This window comes from Epargyreus clarus, unplaced genomic scaffold, assembly GCF_041222505.1.
Source record: "Epargyreus clarus isolate Ecla_fem2 unplaced genomic scaffold, WU_Ecla_fem_2.2 ptg000008l, whole genome shotgun sequence".
NCBI lineage: Eukaryota > Metazoa > Arthropoda > Insecta > Lepidoptera > Hesperiidae > Epargyreus > Epargyreus clarus.
The window spans coordinates 13,280,447-13,305,497 of record NW_027332216.1 but is presented as its reverse complement, the minus strand read 5'-3'; the positions used below and the strand labels follow the sequence as shown (position 1 = coordinate 13,305,497).

The following is a 25,051-nucleotide window of genomic DNA, read 5'->3' as shown; positions in this document are numbered from 1 at the left end:
CATGATATTTTTCGACTACTTAAAAATTAATCTAGACTTATTTCTATATAGTCACTGGAATGGATATGATATTGTATGTTATAAAATCAATATTATTGTGTTATTAAGGGAGTTAATTATTTTATCGGTTAATTTTCTCAGAATGACCATGAGTGCAGACAGCTTGAACGCCAGCCCATTTAAACGACAAATAACAGAGGTGCGCAAAGAGGAGCCCCAGTCTATAGACGACCGAACGTTTAACAAAACGGAGGAAGTCGAAGAGAAAGATTCCAACTGCGAGAGAATATCGCAAGTGTCGCCCTTCCTTCTCAGTCCAACCACCGAAACCTCAGCGCCAGACAATTCGGACAACGTCGCCGGAATGTCCACGTTGTCCAAAACGACCGTACCCACTGACGCGAAGTCGTCAAAGCCATCCGAAACCCAGTGCTTGTCCAAAGCTACAAGTATAGATTCGTGGTGTTCGAACGACACTTTGTATAATGTCGAAGAAAATTTCGACGATCTAGCGATGGATCCCGACGTCCCGCTGGACTTCGAACAGGAAAAAGATAAGAGTGAAAGCGAAGACACCCTGACTCATAATGAAGACGAGAAGGAATTGAGCCACTGTTCTACGTATATCATCCACGATAGCAAGTCAGAGGTGTGCGAAACGTTTTCCCCGGACTCCATCACGGCCAACGACAACTACACGTATACGAAAGTGAAGACCGACGCGGCGGGCGCCACGCCCTCGGTGATTACGAAGTCAGACGTGAACGACTCGACGAAGAATACTCAAACTAAGGACTTGGCGTATGGAACGCTAATGTCCGGAATGCCATCCTATTCTAACTGCACAACGGAAGTGTTATCCGGTATCGAAGACCCGTGGAAGCTAGCCCAGCCGGAATTAGTACGGAGATCGCCCATCGGCGATGATTTTCAACTATCCCCACCGAAACAAACTGAAGACAAAGATACAATCGTAGATGACAGCCCTCAGTTAACAGCCGAGCCCTCTATTAAGAAAATGGATAGTGTTGATATAACGTGCCTTAAGGACGAATCGGTAGCCAGTCAAAAGTCAGACAGTCAGGATGGGAAAGATTTGTTAGTGCACATAAGTGACAGCCCAAACTGTCAGTATAAAAATATGGCGCCATCCGTCACCAGCACGCCTTTAATCGAACTCCTCGACGGCGATAACGTACAAGCGATACCCATGCAGCTGCCAGAAATTAGGACAGAAAACACAGAGTACTTGATGAACAGTATTCCAAACTTCCAAACCTTTTTACAATCGGCGGAAGTCCGCCCGCAGGATATATCGTCAAACGCAAGCAATGAGCATTCCGAAATGTTATTGGAGGGAGACAGTAAAACGTTGAGCCGGAACAGCAACAGAGATAGCTTGGTGGTTTCGGAAAGGACGCCCACGTACTCGGATTTCGAGGACTCTGCAATCACGAAACCCCAAGACATGCAATCGAGGGAGAGGTCTAGTCAAAGCTTGGAAAGCGGGATAAGTTCGGAGGATTTTCGGCAATTTGAGAGCTCGGTTCGGCAACGACCGCAAGATTTATCATCATTGATTGACGCCAGCTCTCTGCTACTTAAAAGCGAAAGAATGTCGAGCGATTTAGCTATGAGTAGTCTAATGAACGTTGATTTTGATTTGGCTAGCCCAACCGATAACCACGGAAGCAATACCGATATACAAGCAGTAGTTGTAAGTCCGCCTAATATAACGAATTTAATAGAATCTCATAATGTGGATATTAATCGACCAATGAATGTTTTTATAACTGATTTGGATTTGGAAGATGAAAACGAGCAACCGCATTCTATTATCATAACAGAATGTCAAATGGTTCCATCTAAATTATCTATTAGTCCTAACAGGACTTACGATTCTCATACGAAAGGAAATCTCATAGATGGATCTCTTAATTATACGTACGATTCGCATTCATTTACATCTCAGCAGCCAGAAAATATTAGAGAAAGTGAGACGTTACCAGGAAAGCCTATAGTTAATGGAATTGATAAAATAGGGAATCACACTCAATCTGTGATAGAACAATCTGTTAGTCCAAAAAACTTAGACAAAGTGGAGGTACATTCAAAAAACGAGAAAGCAACGACATCCTACGAAAATGATGCAATAAAGAAACCGAAATCTCCGACAATTGAGTCCGTTGCAGTCGAAGAAGACATTGATACAATTCAATGTAATGGTAAAAGTGAGAAGTTCGCAACAGTACACTTTCTAAATGAGGCTTTCGAAGAACTCATGGAGAGCAACGTTGATGACAATGATAGTAAGGATTCCGAATTGAAAGACGAACAAACTGCTAGTCTTGAGAAATCTCATGAAATACAAGAACAATGCGAGTCCACCGATAGGTCGTTAGAAGATAAATCTAAATTAGATAGTATGAGTGAACCCGTCACAGATGAGGTACATACGGAAGATGTCGAAACCACTACGAACGGCCAACTCGAGGCGGAAGATAAGGTGACGTCGGTCACACAACATTTTTTGATGAATGAAAAGAATTTTTGTCAATTTGATGCCTATCTGCCTCTCCTGAGCGACATTAGGTTTACCGGTAAGTCTACATCTTATAGTAATAAAAAGGGAGAGTTTACATATTAATTAAATAATGTATTTGTAGTTTTATTAAAAATCTTGTTAAAAATGTTTGAAAACCATTGTTTTACACAAATAATGGAAGCGCTACTTTTATACTCACTTATGAATCTTATGATGAACAAAAATTGTGTAAGGAATTGCAAATTATATTGATGACACAACAGAAGAAGAATACAAAACAATAATTTATTGAGCAACAACGTATTATACTCTTAATCGCATATTACAAATATTGATAAAAAATATTGAGCAATATACTATATACATTATATAAAATTGCAATCCCAGGCCCGGCATCAGAAATAATGAGCACATCCTTCACCCAAGACTCGCCGACGGAGCCGACATCGCCCGAGTGCGAGCAGGACAGCAAACCTGATCCCGCAACGGACATACTGAAAGAATGGGACAGCGATAGCGAATCGCATTCGAGCAATTCTTCGAGCGGTGAATTCATTTGGAAGGTAAGTGCATAGTACCGAGTGTATCTGGTAGTTTATGTGAGGGTGATATGTATTGTAAATACTCCTTTATACTTTTATATGGCCTGAAATATTTCCCCCGGCTTGATAAACGGTAAAAAGACAGTCTCTTTATACTTGAGAAATTGTGTCTACTAATTTGGAATTTGAAGGATCGAATTTTGTAACCTCTTATTTAATCGTTACATTTCTTATTTCAATGGTATAACGAATCTATTTGATCTGAAGTCTCACACTAAACAAAGAAAATAAACTTACATTAATCAATTAAAATTTAACATTATCCAAAAATTCCTAATTAGTCGACATAATTTATAAATCCTCAGCTATTTCAATCAAATACTGCCTGATTTTGTGAAGGAATACTAAAATATACAAAAGTTCGTTGCGAATTTGTAATTAATCTGTGGTGGTGTGAGCTAAAGTAGACTTCCCCCCCCCCCCTCTTCTGGACGATTGGAAAGAAGAAAATACATTATTTTAATTAAAAAAAGCATCTATAAAACAAGTTTGGTTGTCTACAGATTGAATGAATGAAATATATATAAAAGTAAAACAATGTATTTTTTTTACCTCAGTGATGGTTTTTATTATCCTTAGTGTAATGTAAAGGAATTTCGATTAATTATTACATACATTTTATTTTATCGAGCAATAACAGGTATCTTTTAAGTTATTTTCATGGAACTTAAATATCTCTGAATTTACGCTTACACAGAATCATTTTAAATGTATGTAATTATTAATTAGAATTGAAAAAATGTGATGCTGTACCTATTTATACCCCGTTTGTTATTATTATGAGGCCTTTGCTTAAGAACCTACTGTGACTACTATACTTAGTACCCCGTTTTATTACTAGTATATATTATGTTGTATACATGTACTTAAGTTTTTCACTTTTTTTTTCTCATAAGACGTATTTTATTTAAATTGAACAGTTACCCATTAGTAAGTGAATATACAATTAATTTCTGTATGCAGTATACGACATTTAGTTAAAAAAAATTATTTTTACATAGTATATTACATAACATGGAACCACTGTTAAGTTATTAAGTTTTTTTCAGTTCAGATGTTTTGAATCATTTATTATTTTGAAATAAATTACCTAAAGTATATGAGTAAAATAAATTATTCGTTTATAAAATTATACTGTCTGAAATGTAACGTTTTTTCGTAGAAGGGTGTGGGCGCTATTAACCACTGATTTAACATAAGATGACCTGCATGCCTGATTGAAACTTTAGTATAAAGAAAATGGGTACTGGTTTCATAAGCGCTTAGTGTTTAACAAACAAACAAAAAAAAAAACAAGAAAAACAAGTACATGTGTACAAGTGGTTTGTGTCGGTGTCGGTGTGCTTGCATGTCGTGTGACTGTGTGTGTGGCGTAGGGCGGCGACGGGCACGAGACCGCCGTCGTGCCCTCCACGCACTTCCACCACGTAAGTGCCCTTACCTTCCCTTTGTACCTTTGTACCTCTAGACATCCGATACACGGCCGAAGTAACCAAATGTCTCCTAAGGCGACATTTCATTTCATATCGTATTAGTAAAATACATAATGTTCCATTATAATTACAATTAGCGTGTTATTAATTAGTTATTTGCCTTAGGAGTCTATTTGGTTATTTCGTCCATGATCCATTACGAAAATATATTATTGGATGATGTTTATTTTAAATCAAATTATTTTGCCTTTGTTCAAGTTAATTTAGATGTAAATTAAAGATAAACCACCTTCATTAATCCATAATGCTGTTTTAGAGTTTTAGTTATGTTCTACTATAATATTTATGAATTTATCAGCCGTGGAACATACAGAAAGTTTCATACAATCATCATCGTGCGCTTACTAAAATATTTAATTTTCTGGCTTACAAGATGTATGAATATATCTAAGGTGTTGCAGAATAAAGTAATCTGACTATAAGATCGTTTAGAATATTCTGCAAAAATGTTAGTAACAAACCTTTTAAGAGTACAATGTTATTTTATATTTATAGAATGCATTTTTTTAAACATCATCTTATAATATACATACCATGATTTTATTTGCTTCTTTTTACATATTATGCGTGGCATGATCCCCTTTTGTAGAACCAAGGATTGTTTGCGACCCATTAGCATAGGTAGATAGATCATGTTACATGTAGCGTATTTTTAAGGATAAATATTTTTATTTGGCTATATATTTTTCGTTTCATAATGTGATAATACATTTCTGCGTTAACATCCTTTTAATTAATGCGCTTGGGTGCGGTTTTGTCGCTATATCCATTATGTTTTGTATGTAACCTCATTATCGTAATATTATTCTATCAGCTGAAAATGACCAAGACTATCAGTGTAGAACACCTACATATTACACATATTAAGTTTAATAGCAGTGTTATTTCCTACTGTGTTCTGATTGAAACGGTGTGGTAAGGTAAAGAGAGATCCTTACACTACGAATTCCTAATACAATTGTTAAGAATAGCAAAACATACGTCCATAGGCAGTCAGGGCCATTTAACATCGCTACAGGTTTACTACTTCCATATTTTAAAAAACCTCTGCACACTTATATTTTTCCAATTTCAAATGTTACAATAGTGAGTATGTTAATCTCAGTATTAAAAAATGGGACTTGTAACACAAGATAGCGTCTCTTAAAAAAGCTGATTTGTAATTTTTACATTATGTGTAAATTCTGCTGTTCAGTAGTCACTTATTATTATAAAACAATATCCTTTAAATTCTATTATGCCCAATCATGGTTTATTTTTAAACATATACATTATTATGTTGGCTACCTTTTCAGTGTATCTGTAGCTTTTTAGGAACCATCATTAGTTTACTTACATCATTTAAATTGGTATATTCAGCAGAGACAGCAGTTAATTTAAAATTAACATACTAGTGAATAAATCATATGAAATTAAGGTGTTTGGCTCATTAATTAGTAAGACAAAGTTTTGTTCTGGAGAACATATTCAATTATTTTTACATAATGTAATACCACCCTAAAAAAATTTATAGGATATCAATTTTAGTTGATATTTACCATCTGAATATTAAAGGTTCTTACAACACTAATAATACATATTGACATCATAGCAACGCGACAGCGGTTCCCAACCGAGCCACAGCCAGACGGAGGGCGGCGCGGCGGACGGCGACGCGGCCTCCTCCGCAGGCTCCGGTGACTCCGGCGACTCCGGCTCGGGCTCCGAGGGCGACGAGGTGGAGTTCGTGCCCTCCTCGTGGGACTGCAGGGCCGCGCCCGCCAAGTCCTCGCTCAGGAGCTTGGAGCAACCGCCAGTGAGTTAATACTTATTTATTTTTGGATGGTAAATCGCGAAATGATAATTGAGGTGCGTTTTGTAATATAATAAAAGTTTTAAACCGTTTTTTGTTAGGTCTGCATTTGAAGATAAACAAGCTTGTATTTATTATTAATATTATCTATACGTCAATAGTATATTGAAAAAACAAACTCGAACGATTAAGCAGTACTGGCGACTAATATTAACTGCAAAATTATATAGAAACAATCTGATGATATATAAAATACCTAAAATTATTTTGCACTTTACATTTGCCGGACAACTTTATGGTGACGATTTTAGATGTAGTCATTATAAATTACTCTCATATTTTCAAACGTGCCGAAAGAAATATAAGCTCAATAATGTGTGTATATAATGTGATGTGTTTTGTTGTGCAGGAGAGCAAGAAGCGCGTGGTGTTCAAGCGTCAGAAGTACCACTGCGTGTACGAGTACCCGCGCGAGGTGGCCGAGCTCGACGCCGACTCGCCCGCGCCCTACCTGCCCGACCTCTCCACGTATTGCGGTCAGTTGACACTTTGTCTACATAGATAACTATAGATATCTCACCGCCTTGTAATTGAAGGAAGACATAACGGCTGACAAATATGTCAGCCGTTTAATGGCTGTCATGGTGTAATTTATGCGGAACAATAACGACATGTGACATAAGTGGTGCAAAAACACGAAATCGAAGAAATAGTGCGGAGAAATATCGTTTCATTCGTAAATGATGTAAAAACTTAATTTTTTAAATATTTTTCAAACATGACAATAGGTGACAGTGACAATTTCAACGTCAAAATTGGTTATATTTTCTTGTTAGGAGTGAGTAATCTTTACTAATCTATGTTTGTGTACTTTATTTTACTGAGAATTTATAATAGAAAACTTCCTACTTATTTTATGCCTTTCATGAAAATCATCTGACAATGATCACGGGCTACTTATTCATATCTGCGTACACCAATTTGTATTGGGAACGTGGGGAGTATGTTCAAAGGCTATTATTAAAGTAGCATGTGCTTGATTTCCAGTTTTAAATATCGATCGCATAATTTTGAGGATGGGTCATGTGAATCCTTTTTTCTTATATAAATTACCTTGTTATTCTCCTACATTAAAATATGATTTCATTACTTTTACCCAAAACGAGCTTTTGCCCGCGGCTTTGCTCGCGTTACGAAGTAATATTTTCATCCCCTATTTTATCCCCTTGGGGGTAGAATTAATCAAAATTCTTTCTTAGCGGATGCTTACGTCATAAAATCTACCTGCATGCCAAATTTCAGCCCGATCCGTCCAGTGGTTTGGCCTGTGCGTTGATAGATCACTATGTCAGTCAGTCACCTTTAGTTATATATATTTAGATTGCGCATATATAATAAGAAGTTAAATATGTGTGTAGTATAGATGCAATGTATTTGTAATTAAAATATATTTGTCCTTAGCAGAGTGGGACCCGACGAGCGTGGAGGAGGCGGAGCTGGGCTACGGGCAGCTGTTCGGCGCGCCCAGCCCGCTCGACCTGTTCCCGCTGCGCGCCGGCATCGCGTTCGGCGCCGGTCAGTACCACCACGCACTAATTATTTATACTCAGTTTACTTGTTATTTTTTTATTTTCCTTCATAGAAACTTATTCAGCATTATACACCCAATTTATACTACTGTTTATTTTAACACTAATAACAAATTATGATTATAAAAAATGGATATAATCTAAAATGAGATCCTATCCTATCTATAATAAGATCCTTTTCATAATTCAGCTCTTACATGTAACTCTGTAACACTAATTCCAGATTACGACGAAGACTTCTTCATATCGTCATCGGCGCGCCCGTTCGAGACCCTCGGCGTGATGTCGAGCAGCAGCCAGTTCTTCCCCGGGCTGCACAAGCCGCCGCCCTCCCCGCCCTCGCCGCCGTCGCCGCCGCCCGCCCTCGCGCCCGCACTCGACCACCCGCTCGCGCACACCGCCACGCCCTCGCTCGACTTCACCACGCCCGACTCCGGCGTCGAGGACATCACGCCGGGCTCCACGCTCGACGACGACTTCAAGGAGAAGAAGCTGCCGGACGGCGAGCCGCAGTGCTGGCGGCCGCTCGACAGCGCCAGCTCCAGCGAGTCCGTGAGCCCGAGCTCGCCCGGCGGCGAGGCGCTCGGCGGCCTGCGCCACACGCGCGACAAGCTCAAGCTGGACCTGCCGCCCAGCCCGCACGTGCCGTCGCCGCGCCACAGCCGCGTGTTCAGCTTCGTGCTCGACAAGCCCAAGCGGCCGGAGCCCGCCACGCCGCTGGTGATGTCGGACGCCACGCCCGTGGCCGGCGCCGCGCTGCCCGCCAGCGTGCCGCCCGCCGACGACGCCGTCATGCCCGAGCCCACCTTCTCCACCTTCGGCAAGGGCCTGCCGCGCCACCGCGCCCAGCCGCCGGAGCAGGAGACCAAGAGCATCATCCTCACCGACGAGGATGTCGAGAACGAGCTGTTGGCGCTCAAGGAGGAGAGCGATCACGTCAAGGAGCCCGTGAAGGGCGAGGGCACGGTGCTGGACAGCGGTGACGAGGACTCTGGCATCGAGAGCAGCTCCAAGGCCACGCTCGAGAGGAACAAGCCCGCCACGCCCAATATCTCATAAACGGAGCGGACTCAGATGTAGTCTCGTTTTTGTATATAAGGCTATCCATGATATTAAAGGCTTAAGCGGACGGGGAGCGAGAGACTGCCGACCGCAGAAGACTTGCGTCTTGGGACTGAGCGTGGCAAGAAAGAAAATCGAGGAGTCGATAATTTTAAAATCGAAATTACTCCGAGCGATGCTCGTTGCCGGGGATCCGCCAAGCCACACCATCACACGCGCCAGCGGTGGATATAATATACGTAGTAGCCCGTCGGCGCACTATGTTGCCATTACGTTAGCTAAGATATTAGAGGTCTTATCGTCTAAGAACTTTCCATTCAGTAGTGCAACACATTTTTCATTTTGCATGACACTAATATACATATCGGAGTTCGATCATCTCAGTCAGTATTGTCTCGAATGTTCCAACGTAGACGTTCGTCCACCTTTATAGTATTTACGTCATCAAATGCAAAATTCAGATGCCACCAGTGATTTGTTTGGTGTTCCCACAACTATGGTACAAATAGCCGTGAATTATATTATATATTTGTAGATATAGCGCTTTCATCAAACGAAGTGAGTGCTCCGGCACGTTTTACAGGTCCAAAATAATATCGCAGCCTAATTTTTAACTTTGTACGTTAGTGATGGCCTATTCACTTTACCACTATGGCGACCGATTATACTTGCTAGTTATTTCATACGTAATATTTTTACTGTTTATTTCGTAATGTCGTAGCGGATTAGATTGTAATTCTAGTAGTCTTACTGTAAGTTCGAGCACACGCGAAGGGAGTGATTTTTTTATTTTGGCTTGAAAATATATCATGCATGTGCAGTCAAGGTGAATCCAATAAAATAACAGCGTTCGACGTTGATCTGTTTGAAGCGTGTGCCCGAACTATTTATGGTCTAAATTATCTTGTGACATTACATCTACGCACAATGGATACGCAACTTCCATCGTAAGAACTTCGTGGAAAATAAAAAAATATCTATACTCGAATGTTTGTAGTGGCAGCCGGAGGAAATGTCAATTTGTTATTAGATTTTTGCACACATGGATTATAAAAAATTCTGAACACATTATAATTATTCATTTACTTCTATACTTAAAGGCATCACAGTAGTTAAATATTGTAAAAAATAGTAGCTTTTGCACATTTTCTACTAAAACTTCACGTTAAAATTTATTCCAAAAAGTAGTCATTCTGACTGTATCTACAAACATTCGAAACAGAAGCCAATTCTAGTTAAGTAAAAGTTTATATTAGGTAAGTGTAGATGTAATATAAGTTTTGGTGACAGATCGATATTGCGTATTTATCGGGCGCTCGGCGATTGAAACACCGTATTAACGACAATTTGTTATTCTCTTTATCTTGAAATAGTGAACACCCAAAAATAAACCGATGTTACGATAATAGTCGTGAATATAATTGTAAAGCGATCTAAATAACTACATAAATATTTTTCAGAACATAGCCTCATTAGACACTGCGTTATATTAAAATCAGCCGTAAAATTGCAATTTTTTTATTGTCGGGAAAATATAGCTTGTTGAAAACTTCGCACCTCGGTGTTTCAGCCGCCCGGCGCCGCTCGGAGATCACGTCATCGATATGCAATACGTCCAAGTGTGAACCTAATGTGCAATTCTTCTCATTTCCATATCATCGCGTTTTAGTTGTTTAGTTACTGCTGTAAATATAATTTAATGTTATCGAAGATTTTTTTGAATAATATGAAATTTATTGATTGTACTACATGTTTATTGTTCTGAACATTATTTTTAACAGTTTTAGAATGTTTCGTTAATGTACAGGTGTAAATACGCGGTAGATGTTCATTTTGTTGCGGTTACGATGTAGGAATGCTCTTGGTTAGATTTTTGAACGTAAATTGTAGTTTGTGACGAGCGCGGCCGGCGGATAGCCTCGGCCCGATCTCGTCAGTTAGTTTTTATAAATAGTGTTTGGTTTAAAAATCTTTCCAACAAAATTTATTTACGTCACCCTTTATACATTGAAATGAAAACGAGGAATTATTTGAATGAATTGTCCAATAATAATTATGGTATTTATTGTTTGTAAGTTGTTGATTTGTATGCTGTCGGCAGTATTTAGTGAATGTGAACGCATTGGGAGTCTTTTCATATTGTGACATTGTCGAGTCTTTTAAAAGTATTTATATGAAAAATAAATAATTAATAAAACTCGTGACTCAACAAGATTTTTATTTATAAAATTGAGCATTTCTCTAATAAGTAATTAGTAGCATCTTATCTTTACAATATTATTATAACCTTTAGGTTCATTCGTATTTTTTGCGTACAATAAAACAAATTTTAATGTTTGATCATAATTATATTGATATTCATTCGTGGAATGTATAACATTAGCTGATAAATATTTGACTTTATTTTAATAAAAATAAGTAATAAAATATATAGAGATCACATTAAATATCATAAAATAAGCATAATTTTCTATAATTATAATATCTTCTCATTTTATTCGAGATAAAGTATTATTATAACAAGAATAGATTTTAACATTAACCAAACCCATTGAGGCTAAAATATGTTATTTGGGAAGATCATTGTTCTCTAGTAGATTTTGTGAATCAATTGTATAAAGCTAAGAGTACGAGGCTACTGTAGTAGCGGAGAGGGTGCGGCGCGGCGGTCAGCTGCGGCGCCAGATGATGACGAGGCCGGACGCGTCGCTGCTGGCCAGCAGGCTCTCGTCGTAGCTGAAGCTCACGCCCAGCACTGGGTGAGCGTGCCCTGGGGGAACATAACCATTCCATTACTAAGTCATATAGTCAAACAGTTAATAATGATAGAATCTAACATTAAATATACGCAAAATCTGATTGAGTACGTTGAAGCAGGGTAAGGCAAATTTGCTTATATAACACACTCCAAGTTAGCCTCCAGAATGACAATGATGTGTCATTGAATATAGGTAGCGGCAATTTGTTCTTGGATTTGTGTTATTTATAAATCATGTGCAGTTTTAAGCAAATTATGGCGCAATACTCTTCTTTCTCATAATGCAGTTTACGTTATGAAATGTCACCTACTAATTGCTATGGTTCAACTGTACAGTTAAGAGTCAAAAATAATGTTACAAATATACCCCAACGTACCCTGCAACTTATTGACGACAGGTTGATCAGCGTGGCCTTCGATGTCGAGGAAGTACACGCAGGCGTCCTCGGAGCCGGACACCACGCACACGCCGCGCCGGAACGACATCAGCGGGCAGAAGGTGGACTTCACCGCGTACTGACGGTGCGACACCTCGAACCGCTTCTTCAGAACCAGGCTACCTTCGCGGTCGGCTATTCTGTAAATAATAAATAATAGGCATGCTAAGATGAGAGTGAAATTTAATATAAGAGGACACCGTGACGTAATTTTTGAAGTAAGTTATACATCTTACGGGCACTCGCGATAGGGGCAATCCGTTCCGGGCCTCTGGTCCGCCCATGGACATCCGCAATGAACCCCAGATAGGCTTAGATATTCCTACCTGAGGTTGGCCACAGATGCGCCGCTACCCCTGAGGAATAAGCTGGAACGCCTCGGGTTAGTATGTCTCCCTTACCACACCCTTCAAACCAGAACACAGCAGTGTTGGTGTGGCGGTGGTGCCGAAGTGCCGAACCACAAAGGGTTCTACCACCTTCAGAAATAGGTGTGGCGGTGGTGTTGGTTACCTGAACAAGTAGAGCGCATCGTCCGCGGCGGACACGAGCAGCGCGGGGTGTCTGGCCAGCCAGGGGCTCCAGGACGCGCAGCTGACGGCGCCGCGCACGCAGCAGCGCCGCAGCTTGCTCAGCGCGCCCGCGCCGTCCATGCGGTAGCTCACGATCAGACCCTGCGCCACACACACGGGTTACCGACGAGAACGAACTTGAAAATACTTATGATCGGCAGCAGGAAGCAGTGATTATATTAATCGATATAGGTCAATAGTGTCAATGCCCTACGACCGTAACTTCGTATATGAAACGCATGCTTACTGGGCTGGGGCTTTAAAGCACAGCAAAGCAAAATGGGTCTAATATTGGGTCTGTTTAATATAAAGTTAAAAGCAAACATATTTTGGCACGAATTATACACTCATACCTTATCATTGGCTGCCCAGAACATTCTTCCACTAGATTCACACGCTATTGAAAGAACACGTCCACCTAAAATACTACTGCCGCCTGTTAATAAAAACATTATAAATTAGAACATATTCTGACATAAGTTTAAATTAAAAATTGTTTTTATTTAAAATCTTTATATTTTAGCATGTATCATAAAATCATATATTTTAAAAAACTTACCTCTTGGATATATTCCTGTGGAAATATTAAGAACTTCCACCATTCCTCGTGCGTTACCAGCCTGATTAGAAAGTTAAGGAAATAGTAACTCCGGTATTTTAAAAAGCTTTTTGTACTCTGGCATTTTGTTCGTGAAAATTAATATAGTATCGTATCGTTTCATATTATTACCGTAACGTTACGCTTCGGCGTAAAAGTTTCCTTTACAAAATCGTTTCACCATTACTTTCTTCCTCCTCATGGCACACAAAAAAGTCGCAATCGTGTGTTGTGTCAAGAGTAACGTCTGTGTGTGAGGTGTAGTGTCAGCATGCAATCCACCTTATGGAAAGTGGCTACTGCCGCCCATGGACATCTGTAATCAACCCCCGATAGGATTATATATTCGTACCTGAGGTTGGCAACAGATGCGCTGCTACCCCTGAGGTCTAAGCTGGAACACCTCGGAAGTATGTGTCCACCCTTCAGACCAAAACACAGCAGCGTTTGACACTGTTATGGGACAGAAATAGGTGTGGCGGTGATGACGCCGGAGTCGAAACACGAGGGGTTCTACCACCTGCGAAGGGTGTGTGAAGTTGACAAGGATACGATGACCATGTTGTTGTTGGCGGGCAGGAAGGCGCAGGCGAGCAGCGGCGCGCGCAGCTGGTCGCGCACGGTGCGCAGCCGCGCGCGCGCCGCCACGTCCCACAGGCACAGCACGCCGTCCAGCGCGCACGACACCACCAGCTCGTTAGACGCCGACCAGTCGCACCCTGCCACCACGACACAATGGGGTTAAGCACGGGGTAGTAGACACAATGAGCGATATAAAAAGTCTAGTATAAAGAAATTGTCATACGTCGACTTTCGTTAGGCAAAACATTGGATAGATTGATTATTAATAACGGATGTTGAATGGAGGCCTCCAGACTAAAAAGTTGATTTCACAAAATATCTAATGATCTTTTTTTAACAATTGTGTTTGGAGGCTCCCCTGGATCGGAAGCCCGGTGCGTTCCGGCCCCCCCCCCCCCTAAACCCCGCTAGAGCTCATAGGCTTTTGGAACTCTAAAAGTCATCAGAATTGAAAAAATGTTTAATAACAAGTTTTAGTAACTTATGATATGCAAATTATGAATTTAGATGTCAGTTCTGGTCTAGGCGTTTATGTATTGGCACTTGTTTTATAGCATCCACTGCACAGAAAATTCTACTGTGAGGCAATGAGTGTAGAAGGCACCTGTGACCGCCTCGGTGTGTCCCTCGAGCACAAAGGAGACGCGCGGCGGCGAGGCGGTCACGTCGCAGATGGACACGGTGCCGTCGTGCGACGCGCAGCACAGCTTCGAGCGGTCGTTGTTCGCGAACTTCACCACGCTCACCTGATTTGTATGCTGCACAAGATATTGATAATGTTAGAAATAATAAATTGTATTTTAATACCATCACATTAATGTCAGTTGTGTGTGATTATTTTTGCAGTGCAGAAATATCGTTATTCTAGGTTTTGATTCCCAAGAACTATAAATATTGACTTGTATTCTTGTTATAATTTATTAGCAGTTGGTCGAAGGCTCTATGGATAATTTGAAAACTTTTACTAATCCATATTCCATACTGCTACAACAATCCATATTGGAGAAGCACATTCAAAAATGCCCAGGCCTCTTCTTATTTGAAATTTGAAAGTGATGTTGTAAAACTGTGAGTAAGACAAGATCTTACCTGATCAAATATGTGATGTACTCCTGTAAAGGCATAGTTCTCAGAAATACTCAGATCATTTTTTTTCTTAGTGTTACTGTTTGGAGTTTCATCGATGGATAGACTTGCCTGGAACCAAGGAACATGTTTTTTACCAATTTGTAGTTTTTAAGTATAAATATTCATAATCTTGAACTGTTCTTTCTGATACTATTGAAGTATATTTAACTGAAAATAAAATGAAATTTTCACCTTGCTGCTAGATCTTGGTCGAGACGAAGATGAGCTGATAGAGATGTTGTCCTGCACTCCATACCTTCTTTGCAACAACTGACTCCTTATGTTGAGGTACTTTTTAATTGTCTCTATATCCTACAAAATTGATAATTATATTAATGAAGACTGTATATAAAAAAATAAATATGACTTTTTGTCACTTATATCTATGTAAGATGAAAAAAAAATCTGTATTGTTTGTAAGCAGCTCTTCTCCTAGACACTTCTGTGGTTCCCTTAAAAATTCATAACATCTGTTGAATATTTAAGGCTTACCTTAAATTTAGCATTTTCTCTTAACAGCTGACTTCTTCGTCTTATGTATAACGTTTCTGTAATAAAATTATATGGCAAAATAATGTGACAAGTAAATAAGTGACAATTGTAGGCGGTTTAATTTTTAGAATTTACATAAAAGTATTTATGACTTAATAAATAAAATTATAAGTAATGACCTGAGTACATTCATCCATAATGTACTGAATTAACTTATATAATAAGATAGAAGTCGTTTCAATTATAAAACAATGGAACTGACTCTTCATACACCGTTACAGGAACTAGGAAGTCAAGAAATAGTTGTGGGTTAATATAATATGTGCGAATGCATGCAGTAGTAAGATGCAGAATACTTAAACTGCTTTGTAAATACAATATTAAACATGACTTACTAAAGTTAGGATTCCCAGGAGCTCTGTAAGCATTAAAACGAGCATCTAATGCGAAAATCTGCTGCTGAAAAGCTGCCGCCATCTTACACGAATTAATAATACGTGAAGACTAAATGGTGTTTAAAAGAAGCCTTGTTTAATTACACATAACCGATATTGCCTAAACTCTGATTATTTCTCCAAAGAAGTTTTATAATGATTGTTTTCAATCCGTGTTTTGATTTTGTGTTTGATTACTTTGCAGTCACTGATAACTGTCACTGTCAAGACACTTGACAGTGACATTTATATGTCAAATTTTAGACAATTAATATTTTTTCTTTGACAGAATTGAAGCTACTGCGATTATGTTATTCTTCATTTTAAAATACGGTACATTGTACCATAAGGACGTGCCTAAGGGACGTTCGATAATTCAGTAGAAACTTGTCAATAAACTAACGAATAAAATTCACGATGACGCCATGAATGAACACAATTAACAATGATTTTTAGTTATAAAAATATTTTATACCTAATAATTTATTGTAACCGGCTATTGTCGCCCATGGATATCTGTAATCAACCCCAGACAAAATTAAATTCCTACCTGAGGTCAGCTACAGTTTCGCAACTACCTCTGAACTGAAGACTACGATTGCATTGGAAAAATATGTTTCCCTTACCACGCCCTTCATAGCAGAACACAGCTGTGCTTAACAGAGCTGCAGTGAACACTGCTGCTGCTGCTGCTGGTGGGGCGGTGGTACCGCCGGAGTTGAACCACTAAAGGTTCTACTACCTTCAAATTGATACTATGTACTAAATACTGTATATTGAATATGTATAATATTTATAGTGTATACGATGTATAATTATTTCCGAGTATACCTTCCGTGACTCATTATGTATTAAATGAGTTATTAGTATGGTATTACATTATAGTATACAATTTTCCCATTGTTTATTAAAATGCAAATTCATGTGAAATTATTATTTATATCTTACGCAGGGATTAGGTATTTATCTCATTACCATTCACAACTACTGTAGTAAACAGTGCGGTTGATCAATTTAATACACTTAACCACGTTACACTTATCAATATTTTTATATTTAGGTATATTAAGTACTGGCCCATACAAATTTCTAAAGCATCTCACCTCTGATGGTCGTTTAGGAACTAAAATTTGACATTGGCCATTGTAATGAATTCTCGAAATGGAGTTCTCAATTAAAAACTTTAACTAAGGGCACTAACTATTATTAAAGTGTGCCTTTTCATATACTTATATATTCAATATTCATATCAGGTTTGGGTACCTGACCTAGGGTATAAAGAAAATAAATACCTATGTAATATAAAAGCACTTGTACCAACTCCAGATTCATTAATCACCATTTCCTTTAGCACGTTTCCTATAACTAAAACATTAGCTATTACATTATTCGAGATAGCAACTTTAATTTAAAATGAAAACCACTTAAAATTATATTAAATACATATGCAACGTTACATCAATTTGTCTGGGGAGCATTAAAATGCATGTTTAATAATAGATACAGCGACCCGCCACTTATGAACCTATAATTTCTCGGTTTCTCCGAAGCGAAGCATCGCCCGCGCTATGTAACACTATAGGTCCCGGTAATAGCGTCAAAGTTCATAATTACGAAGTGGCTCATGCGTATTGCGGGCAAAGGCTATTTATCACACACCTCCACCTTGCTGCGTCCGCCGTTACCACTTTGTGTAGGGTTGTCGCGGATTAATAGCGAAAATATTTAAGTCAGTTCCATATTAATACTATTTCTGTAAAAGCTGAATAGAGTTACAAATAATTCATTCTAGGTACTCACGAAATCCGGAAATTCGTATAAATATGTAATATGGATTCTACGAAAAAAGCGCCTTTGTACAAATTCATATAATTTGTATCAGCAATTTGTTTTTGATTCGAATTTGTATGCAATAAATGTATATAAGGAAAATATTTATTTTATAATTTATCAGGCACACCTCAAATGTAGCTTTATATAAATTGTACCTACCAAAACATCTGCCCTGTAAATATTTGCCTTAGTGTGTGATAACAATATTTCCTCTGAGCTGGTAGCCCTAGCGCCGCGTCCTCCGAGCGCCACGCGCGGAGGCCAGCGGTTTCCCGGAATCCTTATTTCCGAAATCGAAATACTCGGCGCTGATACCGAGAAGTCTCAACGAGCGTTATTCTGGGGCAATGCCGTGTAAAACCCGAAACACGTCGCTTCTAGCGAGGTGCTCTGCCGTTATAAATAATCAGAATACGTGAAAACAAGTCGGTGACCCGCGATTACCGGCTTATGTATCTGTACCGGGAAGCAGGGCCCGGATAACGACTTGGACAGCTTCCAAAATAATTCGTATATTAAAAAAACACTCGAGTCACTCAAGTAAAGTGATGTAACCACTTAAGTTTAATATCTTTTGCAGTTCTAATTTATTTCATAATAGTTATAAATTGTTTTGAGTTGTTCTAGGGATATATCTAATTGAAAATAATATTCGAAATAATTATTGCATAAATTAACTCATGATATAATTAAGCTGATTCAGAATTTACCTGTTTCCGATTTATATCTGTTTATTTGTCGTTACTTTACAAACTACTTACAGTGAATCTGAATATTAGACTCGGAGATTGTCATTAAACAATATTTATACGCGACCGAAGTCGCGGAAAAACATGAAACCTATATAGGAAAAAACAAGTTAAAATAAAACAAATCGTAGAATTAAAAATCTCATTTATTTACCACCATACATAGTAACGGGTAAAATTCAATCATATAACGAACTTTATGTATACAGGCCATAGATATCATGATTAAACAGTTAAAATGGGCGCTTTGTATATTTACAGTTTCTACTAACTATTCTAGACATAATAAGGTGGATTAGTGGAAAATGGTTAACAGAGGATTTATTTATAAGATACGTAATAATTATGTTAATAACAATGGACAACATCCGGGCGCCGATAATTTTAACAACGCTTACAATTGTTTATCAGGAAAATAATAAGGTCATTATCACCACCCACTAATCCACTTTAAATAGTTGACTATTTTGTTGTACCTAAATAGTGTCGAAGAACATTTGCATTGACTTGTGAGAAATGCATAGTGTAAAACCACGATTATAAATTACGTAGATTATTAAATCAATCAGTCAAAATCTTACGAAAATCTTAACATAAGGCAAGTTACTAAAGTACACAATAGTTACATGTAGACTTAGTTTATACACATATAATATTTAATATTAATATAGCGCTATTGTATATACATAATTTTGTTAACAAATTCATCTATAATATCAACATTATTACAATTTTATTTCCCGATTTACTTCATAATACTTAAATCTATTATTAATAATAGCTACCTTAAAGCTACATGAAACAGTTGATATTTTAGCTACCATCAGTGTTTCAAATAAATCAACCAGGTTGACGTACCAATATTTAACACTTGTTACCTTTAAAAAAACTTAATGTTTAAAAATACAAAAATATAAAAAGAATGCTCGTATAAAATATGTACACAATGCTCCGTTCTCAAAAGATCAAATTTTCATTTGGTAGCGTAAATATATCAACCTGTATAAATAGTGGCGATAGCTTACACGAATATTTCAAATATTCTAGTACAATGGCATTAGTTAGTGAAGCACCGATGTACGATCGTTTCAGAGTATCTGTGAATGCAGTGTCGCCATATAAAGAAATCGACAAAGCTACTTTCTCACGACAAAAGCTTATTCCGGCGTAGTTCATGTTTAATTTATAAGCAGCTTCTTTCACATGGGCTAAGAGACTGTCGCCCGAGATGGACCATCGTTGTAAATATACTACACTTGACACTACCAGTGAGATAGTCTAATATTAAGATTCAGGAGCTCACTACAAGAATGAGGTCTGATTCATGCTTGGTAGGCAAGAATCGGCTTCTATACTAAATAAGTGGAAATAGTCGACTCGTTGTTACAAGATGTTTATGTGTAACCATTAAAATAAGCAGAATTCAGGCGCAACATGTATATTTTATGTAATGCGATAATTTGCATTGCGGCGATTAGGAACCGTAGCAGTTATTGTTGCTCTCACCCTTCACCAATCCCCGCGATGTTCATTACCTCGGATTATAACTATGCAACAATTTCAATATCTTATATATTTAAACACACGAATAGTTATAGCTGTATACAACCATAATTTGTACACAAAACTATACAATAGAGAAATGGATTTCACTAACTTAGTCGTTTCAATGTGAACCTCGTAGAGAGAAAACAATAAACTTTTGAGACGCCTTGAAACAAACGATATGTACTAAGAACCAGCTAATCGAATGCATAATTGGAACGCTTCTAACTTGACCGCAATGAATTTAAATACACAGTCGACTTAAAGGAAGTTAGATCCAGGATTTTAGATTACAATACGGGGCTAATCTATTACAAGAGCAAGTTTGTTAATCCACGCAGAGCCGGCCGATACGGCTACTTCGTCGGAACTAACTGTCGTCGGCGGCGCGCTGCATACAAATGCGACGAAATTCAAACAGCACGCACCGACCATAACCGACCATTTACCAAATACTGACACTTGCAGTTCCCTCACGTAGACGCGGCCATAAGCGAAAATCGACGTTTATGTAATAACATGGGATTAATGTTTCCCTTATCTCGATACGGATGCTGCAGCAGACACGAATGCCATTGCAGTTGGACTGCTGAAAGTTTATAAGATTGCGACAACAAGCAATTGTTTACTTATTTACCTACATTATACATTAATGATTACGAACAAACAGATACAATTTTTAAAACAAATCATTCTTACTCATTATTTCCTCTTACAGTTTATATTGTAAAATATTTAGCAAATAAATTTAGTGTGTGTAAAACATTTTTTAAAATTAAAACGGTATACAGTATTTTATTTAAAAATTATTATAAATAAAATACGTTTGGATTTTAATATTAATAAAGTAATAATCAAAATTCCATAAATTGCTAGTAAAATTGGGCTTCTGTATGCGTTTAGTTATGTTTGTTTAATTGAACGAAAACTTTCTGTACTGGAGCAATAATGAAGATGCTTTTCCTGATAGCATTTTTTACCAGCTACATCTTGGAAGCCAATATATGCTAAAAAATGTCTTGCTTAAAAAAATACCTTTTGTATATCGTTGTCTTTCCTCAATATCTTACAAAAGAGGTAATACAAGACACAATAAAAATCGGCGTTTAGAAGTATAAAATTGTGATCGGATACTTTTATTAAATTACAATAATGAACTGTAAAAACTTTATGAATTTACGAATTTATCTACCATAAAATACTGTACCAACTACCTTTCGATGTCCTTTACAATTTGAACAGTGAATGTACAGAAAACATTAAAGATTCTAAAATCTTAAGCAATAACTTTTTCCTTTAATAAATTATTTATAATCTCACGGCAAGGACAGCCTACTGGGATATTTTATTTACATCCAAATAAGGACCTTCGCATATTTTTATGCTTCTCAGAATTCATATACGGTCAAATGTTTCAGCTGAGCGGTTATTTTATGTCCTACATATTCGGTACCGTTTGAAAATATAAAATTACGTTCAAATAAAGATGACAATGTTGCCATTCGAGAGAGGTTTATTATTTACAGTTTCCAAATAATGTTCCTTTATAGTGTATAATACAAGGCAAAATGAGCTTATAGCCTACTTAAACTTATAAAAATGTTGCAATATTTAAAATTCGATTCCAACTACAAGCTCGCAATTTTTCCCCCGTCGAGTAATTTCGAAAAATCACACTAAATGGGGATTATGTCATCACAGTTCAATCATAACTACCGCAATGTTTATAACGACCAATTATTTAACATTGACACACATATTAACAGCAATATACATTTTCATCACTACGTAATTCGATACATCTTATGGTTACATTTTAAACGATCAAAGCCGAATTTACAACGTACAATTCTAATAATTCAAAGATTATTTCTAAAGATTACCCAATAACTTATTTTTATATTTAACAATGGAATTATTATAGAATTCTTCTAACATACGCATTAGCGTAGCGGAATACAGTATGAGTGGCCAGTTCTGGTCTAGTTCCAAGTAAAGCCGTGCCTAGCTGCGGGATATCCCACTTGTATATAGAAGGCTTACTATGAAATTAATTAATTGCGCCTACATTTGTATAAAACTACCATTGCTAATTCGATCCGACGTCACCAAAGCTCCGATGTTACTATCTATCTTAACGATATACAGCTTTAGCTCTCGTTCACTCCAAATGAATAGCGGGTGGCGAGTGGAAAAGCTTCGTTACATCGTTTAAAACGCACTTAATTAATATACCTAATAAACTCTTAAGTCATAGTAAAGTTATACCGTATTTTGTACAAAGCAAGATAAATGTAAAACAGAACTTACAAAATTCCGAGAGAAGCTACATTTTATTTAGCACCCCCTAGGCACACACATCTCGTATTCTCAATCAATATATCAACAGTATCGCTTTCTAGATCTTAGCCTATCTCGTAAACCTACATTCTTCCACAATCACGGCCGGTTTCTCCAACGATGATTAATAGGTAAATTAATATAACGAATGTCAAACATCAAACGCCGTTTACACACCGTCGGCTCAGATGACGTCAATGAATCCTGACCGCTCGTCCGTTTTGTTAAATTGATTAACGGTCTATTGTGTAAAACCAACATGACGTACGTCAAAAACATGTAAAAACGAACTTTCACGGACTCCATTCATCGACGCTCATTGTCCCGGTCAGTGCGTAGCTTCAAATATTTGACGTATTGTTAATGAAGCCGCGATCAGCGTTCCAGAAACCGGCGTTCAAATTTAAAGCCAACAATGCTAAATAATATGGACTGTATACTTATGATTATAATAACAACGGAAATATAAGAAAACCTACCAATATACCTTATCAGATCTGTTTCATAAAATGTCATAATACAAACAATTCTATATGTATAATGTTAATAAAAAGCATAACGTTATACAATTTTCGCAATATAAATTTCATTAACAGTAATTTTGTTCGTTGAAAATTGCGTGGGCTTTAGATTGTCAAGGGCCTACGATCAGTCTCACTGGCTTTAGGCTTAGGCTGGCTACTATGCACCTGTTTCTAGATGATACAAACTTACGCCTATTATTAGTAATTTATTTAGGCATTTAATGTTTTGCCTAGCAAAGACCGACACTTGATCATTTATGCTGGAATGCAGCTAGTAATTGCCAATTTTAATCTTTTGTGGGCAAAAATTGGATAGATTTTTTCCTGCTAACGGGCATCTATTTATTATGCAACTGTTGTTGCACTATTTTATTTGACCCTGGATGGTGGATCAAGATTTACGCCTCTTGTAAGGCAACCTATAATTGCTCAGCATTCAATTTTATTGCCAAACCATTACGTCCTATCCAATGTCGTCGAACAACGTTGAGTTATTCAGCGCAACCAATCATATACAGTGGTATTTGCAGAAATTATGACGGGTTGCATAATAACGCGAACATAGCCGGGAATTGAACTAGTTGTATTATAGACGTGTAACGTTCGTTTACGTGCTCGGAGCACCCGAAAACGAGCTAAACCGCTATCAAGTTCCGTCTTATCACGAGCTTCGTATATTTTTTCGAGTCGTTTTTTGTTTCGCTCAATTCTGGAAATGCTAATCACCGCGGTTGATAGTTCGCGGGGAAGACTTGTGAGCGCCTTCTCGGAAGCGAAAGCGAGTCGGCCGCTAGTGGGAAACGCGATTATCGTAATAACCTCCCGGAACCGCAATCCTTTCCGATTTGCTCCTAAACAGACATTACTCGTGCTGCAAACGCTAATGGCATTTACATTAGTAGAAGTAAGTAGGAACACGTACGATTTGTAGTCTCTTATGTTATAACGAGTGTATCAAATAACAAATGAATTGAACAATCGAATAGATTAATGTTACGTTACAGATAACGTTACTTCGAGATAGATCAAATATATTTTAACGATGAAAACTATCAAACAGTGTTGCAATTTTACAGAACTAATTATACACCAAACATAAAATATGAATCCAATTAACTTTTATGTAAAGCATAAATAATTATGTCATTCTTCAGTGATTATTCAGTGACGTAATACCTAAACACATTAACGTATTCGAAGAAGCCAACGTTAACAGAAAGTGATCGGGTGTAATCGATTATTTAGTAACATTAGACGCGGTTCGGGGAAGGCGGAACGATTAAGATACACCAAAAGCACCATTGAAACTGGTATTTCAAATGTCAACTACATAAAGAAGCGTTTCGGGTATTAAAGAAGATTAATTTGAACATAAATTATTATTGAATTAAATATTGGGTTTTGGTACAAACCACTTTCCAGATTACAATCAAAGTGGATTTGAAATTTAAGACCTGTTGCTGTTTCAAATTGGAAATATACTGCCAGTAAAACTAACGACAATAATACCGTTTTATATCAACAAGTCGTATTTTTAACTAATACAAAACTGCCATAACATTAACATTAACTATCAGAAATTTTCTGGGCGCCACTCACTACGATTGTATTATCTTTTCCAGCCTTCCCCTGTCAATACAAAATTAAAAGCTACAATATTGTCCAAACATTTATCTATAACAATGGATCCTTGTTGCACCACTACAACCATAAACCTGGTCAGTCCCAGTCGTCCTCGCTGGAGGAGCGTTGCGTCGGTGTCTGTTCGCCGGGCTCCGGTATGATGCTGGCGAGGGTGTGCAGCACGGTGCCGCCGGCACGCTCGGCGCCCGAGATGCCGCGCCGGCGCATCGACAGCTTCGCGTGCAGGTCCGCCATCAAGTCGCCGCCGATAGCCCCTGTCGTACCCTGCGACAACAAAAATGTTGCTAAATCATCAAGGCTCGCTGGCATTTCTTGTATATCTCCTAGCGCTG

At 37.9% G+C, this 25,051-nt stretch overlaps 3 protein-coding genes across 11 annotated transcripts in view; 1 reads left to right on the top strand and 2 right to left on the bottom strand.

The window, feature by feature from the left end:
- The window catches only part of LOC140744504 (uncharacterized), a 43,361-nt gene extending 32,066 nt beyond the window's left edge, over window positions 1-11,295 (top strand). For 2 of the 6 annotated variants that reach the window (XM_073076127.1, XM_073076123.1), the window contains 7 exons: window positions 142-2,600; window positions 2,933-3,108; window positions 4,524-4,574; window positions 6,232-6,435; window positions 6,842-6,968; window positions 7,897-8,007; window positions 8,245-11,295. In XM_073076127.1, the coding sequence (XP_072932228.1) occupies window positions 142-2,600; window positions 2,933-3,108; window positions 4,524-4,574; window positions 6,232-6,435; window positions 6,842-6,968; window positions 7,897-8,007; window positions 8,245-9,080 (3,964 nt within the window). In that variant the 3' untranslated portion in view covers window positions 9,081-11,295. Of the gene's footprint in view, window positions 1-141; window positions 2,601-2,932; window positions 3,109-4,523; window positions 4,575-6,231; window positions 6,436-6,841; window positions 6,969-7,893; window positions 8,008-8,244 lie in introns of all 6 variants that reach the window. The other 4 variants (XM_073076124.1, XM_073076122.1, XM_073076126.1 and 1 more) reach the window with 3 other exon arrangements.
- Window positions 11,296-11,435: 140 nt separating this feature from the next.
- On the bottom strand, window positions 11,436-16,299 carry LOC140744507 (WD repeat-containing protein 13). Its single transcript, XM_073076129.1, has 11 exons — window positions 16,046-16,299; window positions 15,651-15,706; window positions 15,351-15,470; window positions 15,120-15,227; window positions 14,635-14,788; window positions 14,001-14,167; window positions 13,410-13,470; window positions 13,204-13,286; window positions 12,792-12,952; window positions 12,219-12,418; window positions 11,436-11,853 (listed from the first exon to the last, which is right to left on the bottom strand). Exons 1-11 carry the CDS (start codon window positions 16,125-16,127, stop codon window positions 11,753-11,755), a joined length of 1,293 nt encoding a protein of 430 aa, XP_072932230.1. The 5' UTR covers window positions 16,128-16,299; the 3' UTR covers window positions 11,436-11,752.
- A 4,800-nt stretch (window positions 16,300-21,099) lies between these two features.
- LOC140744503 (WASH complex subunit 1) overlaps window positions 21,100-25,051 on the bottom strand; it is a 46,769-nt gene continuing 42,817 nt past the window's right edge. For all 4 annotated transcript variants that reach the window (XM_073076119.1, XM_073076121.1, XM_073076120.1 and 1 more), the window contains exon 6: window positions 21,100-24,983. In XM_073076119.1, coding sequence (XP_072932220.1) covers window positions 24,795-24,983 — 189 coding nt within the window. In that variant the 3' untranslated portion in view covers window positions 21,100-24,794. The remainder of the gene's footprint in view (window positions 24,984-25,051) is intronic.

Excerpts from the sequence above, each read along its gene's own strand:
- LOC140744507 (XM_073076129.1), bottom strand. The coding sequence starts at position 16,127 with ATGGCGGCAGCTTTTCAGCAGCAGATTTTCGCATTAGATGCTCGTTTT. Across the intron at positions 15,707-16,045 it reads TCCTGGGAATCCTAACTTTA|AAACGTTATACATAAGACGA; the intron begins GTAAGTCATGTT and ends ATTTTATTACAG. Across the intron at positions 15,228-15,350 it reads GACCAAGATCTAGCAGCAAG|GCAAGTCTATCCATCGATGA; the intron begins GTGAAAATTTCA and ends CCTTGGTTCCAG.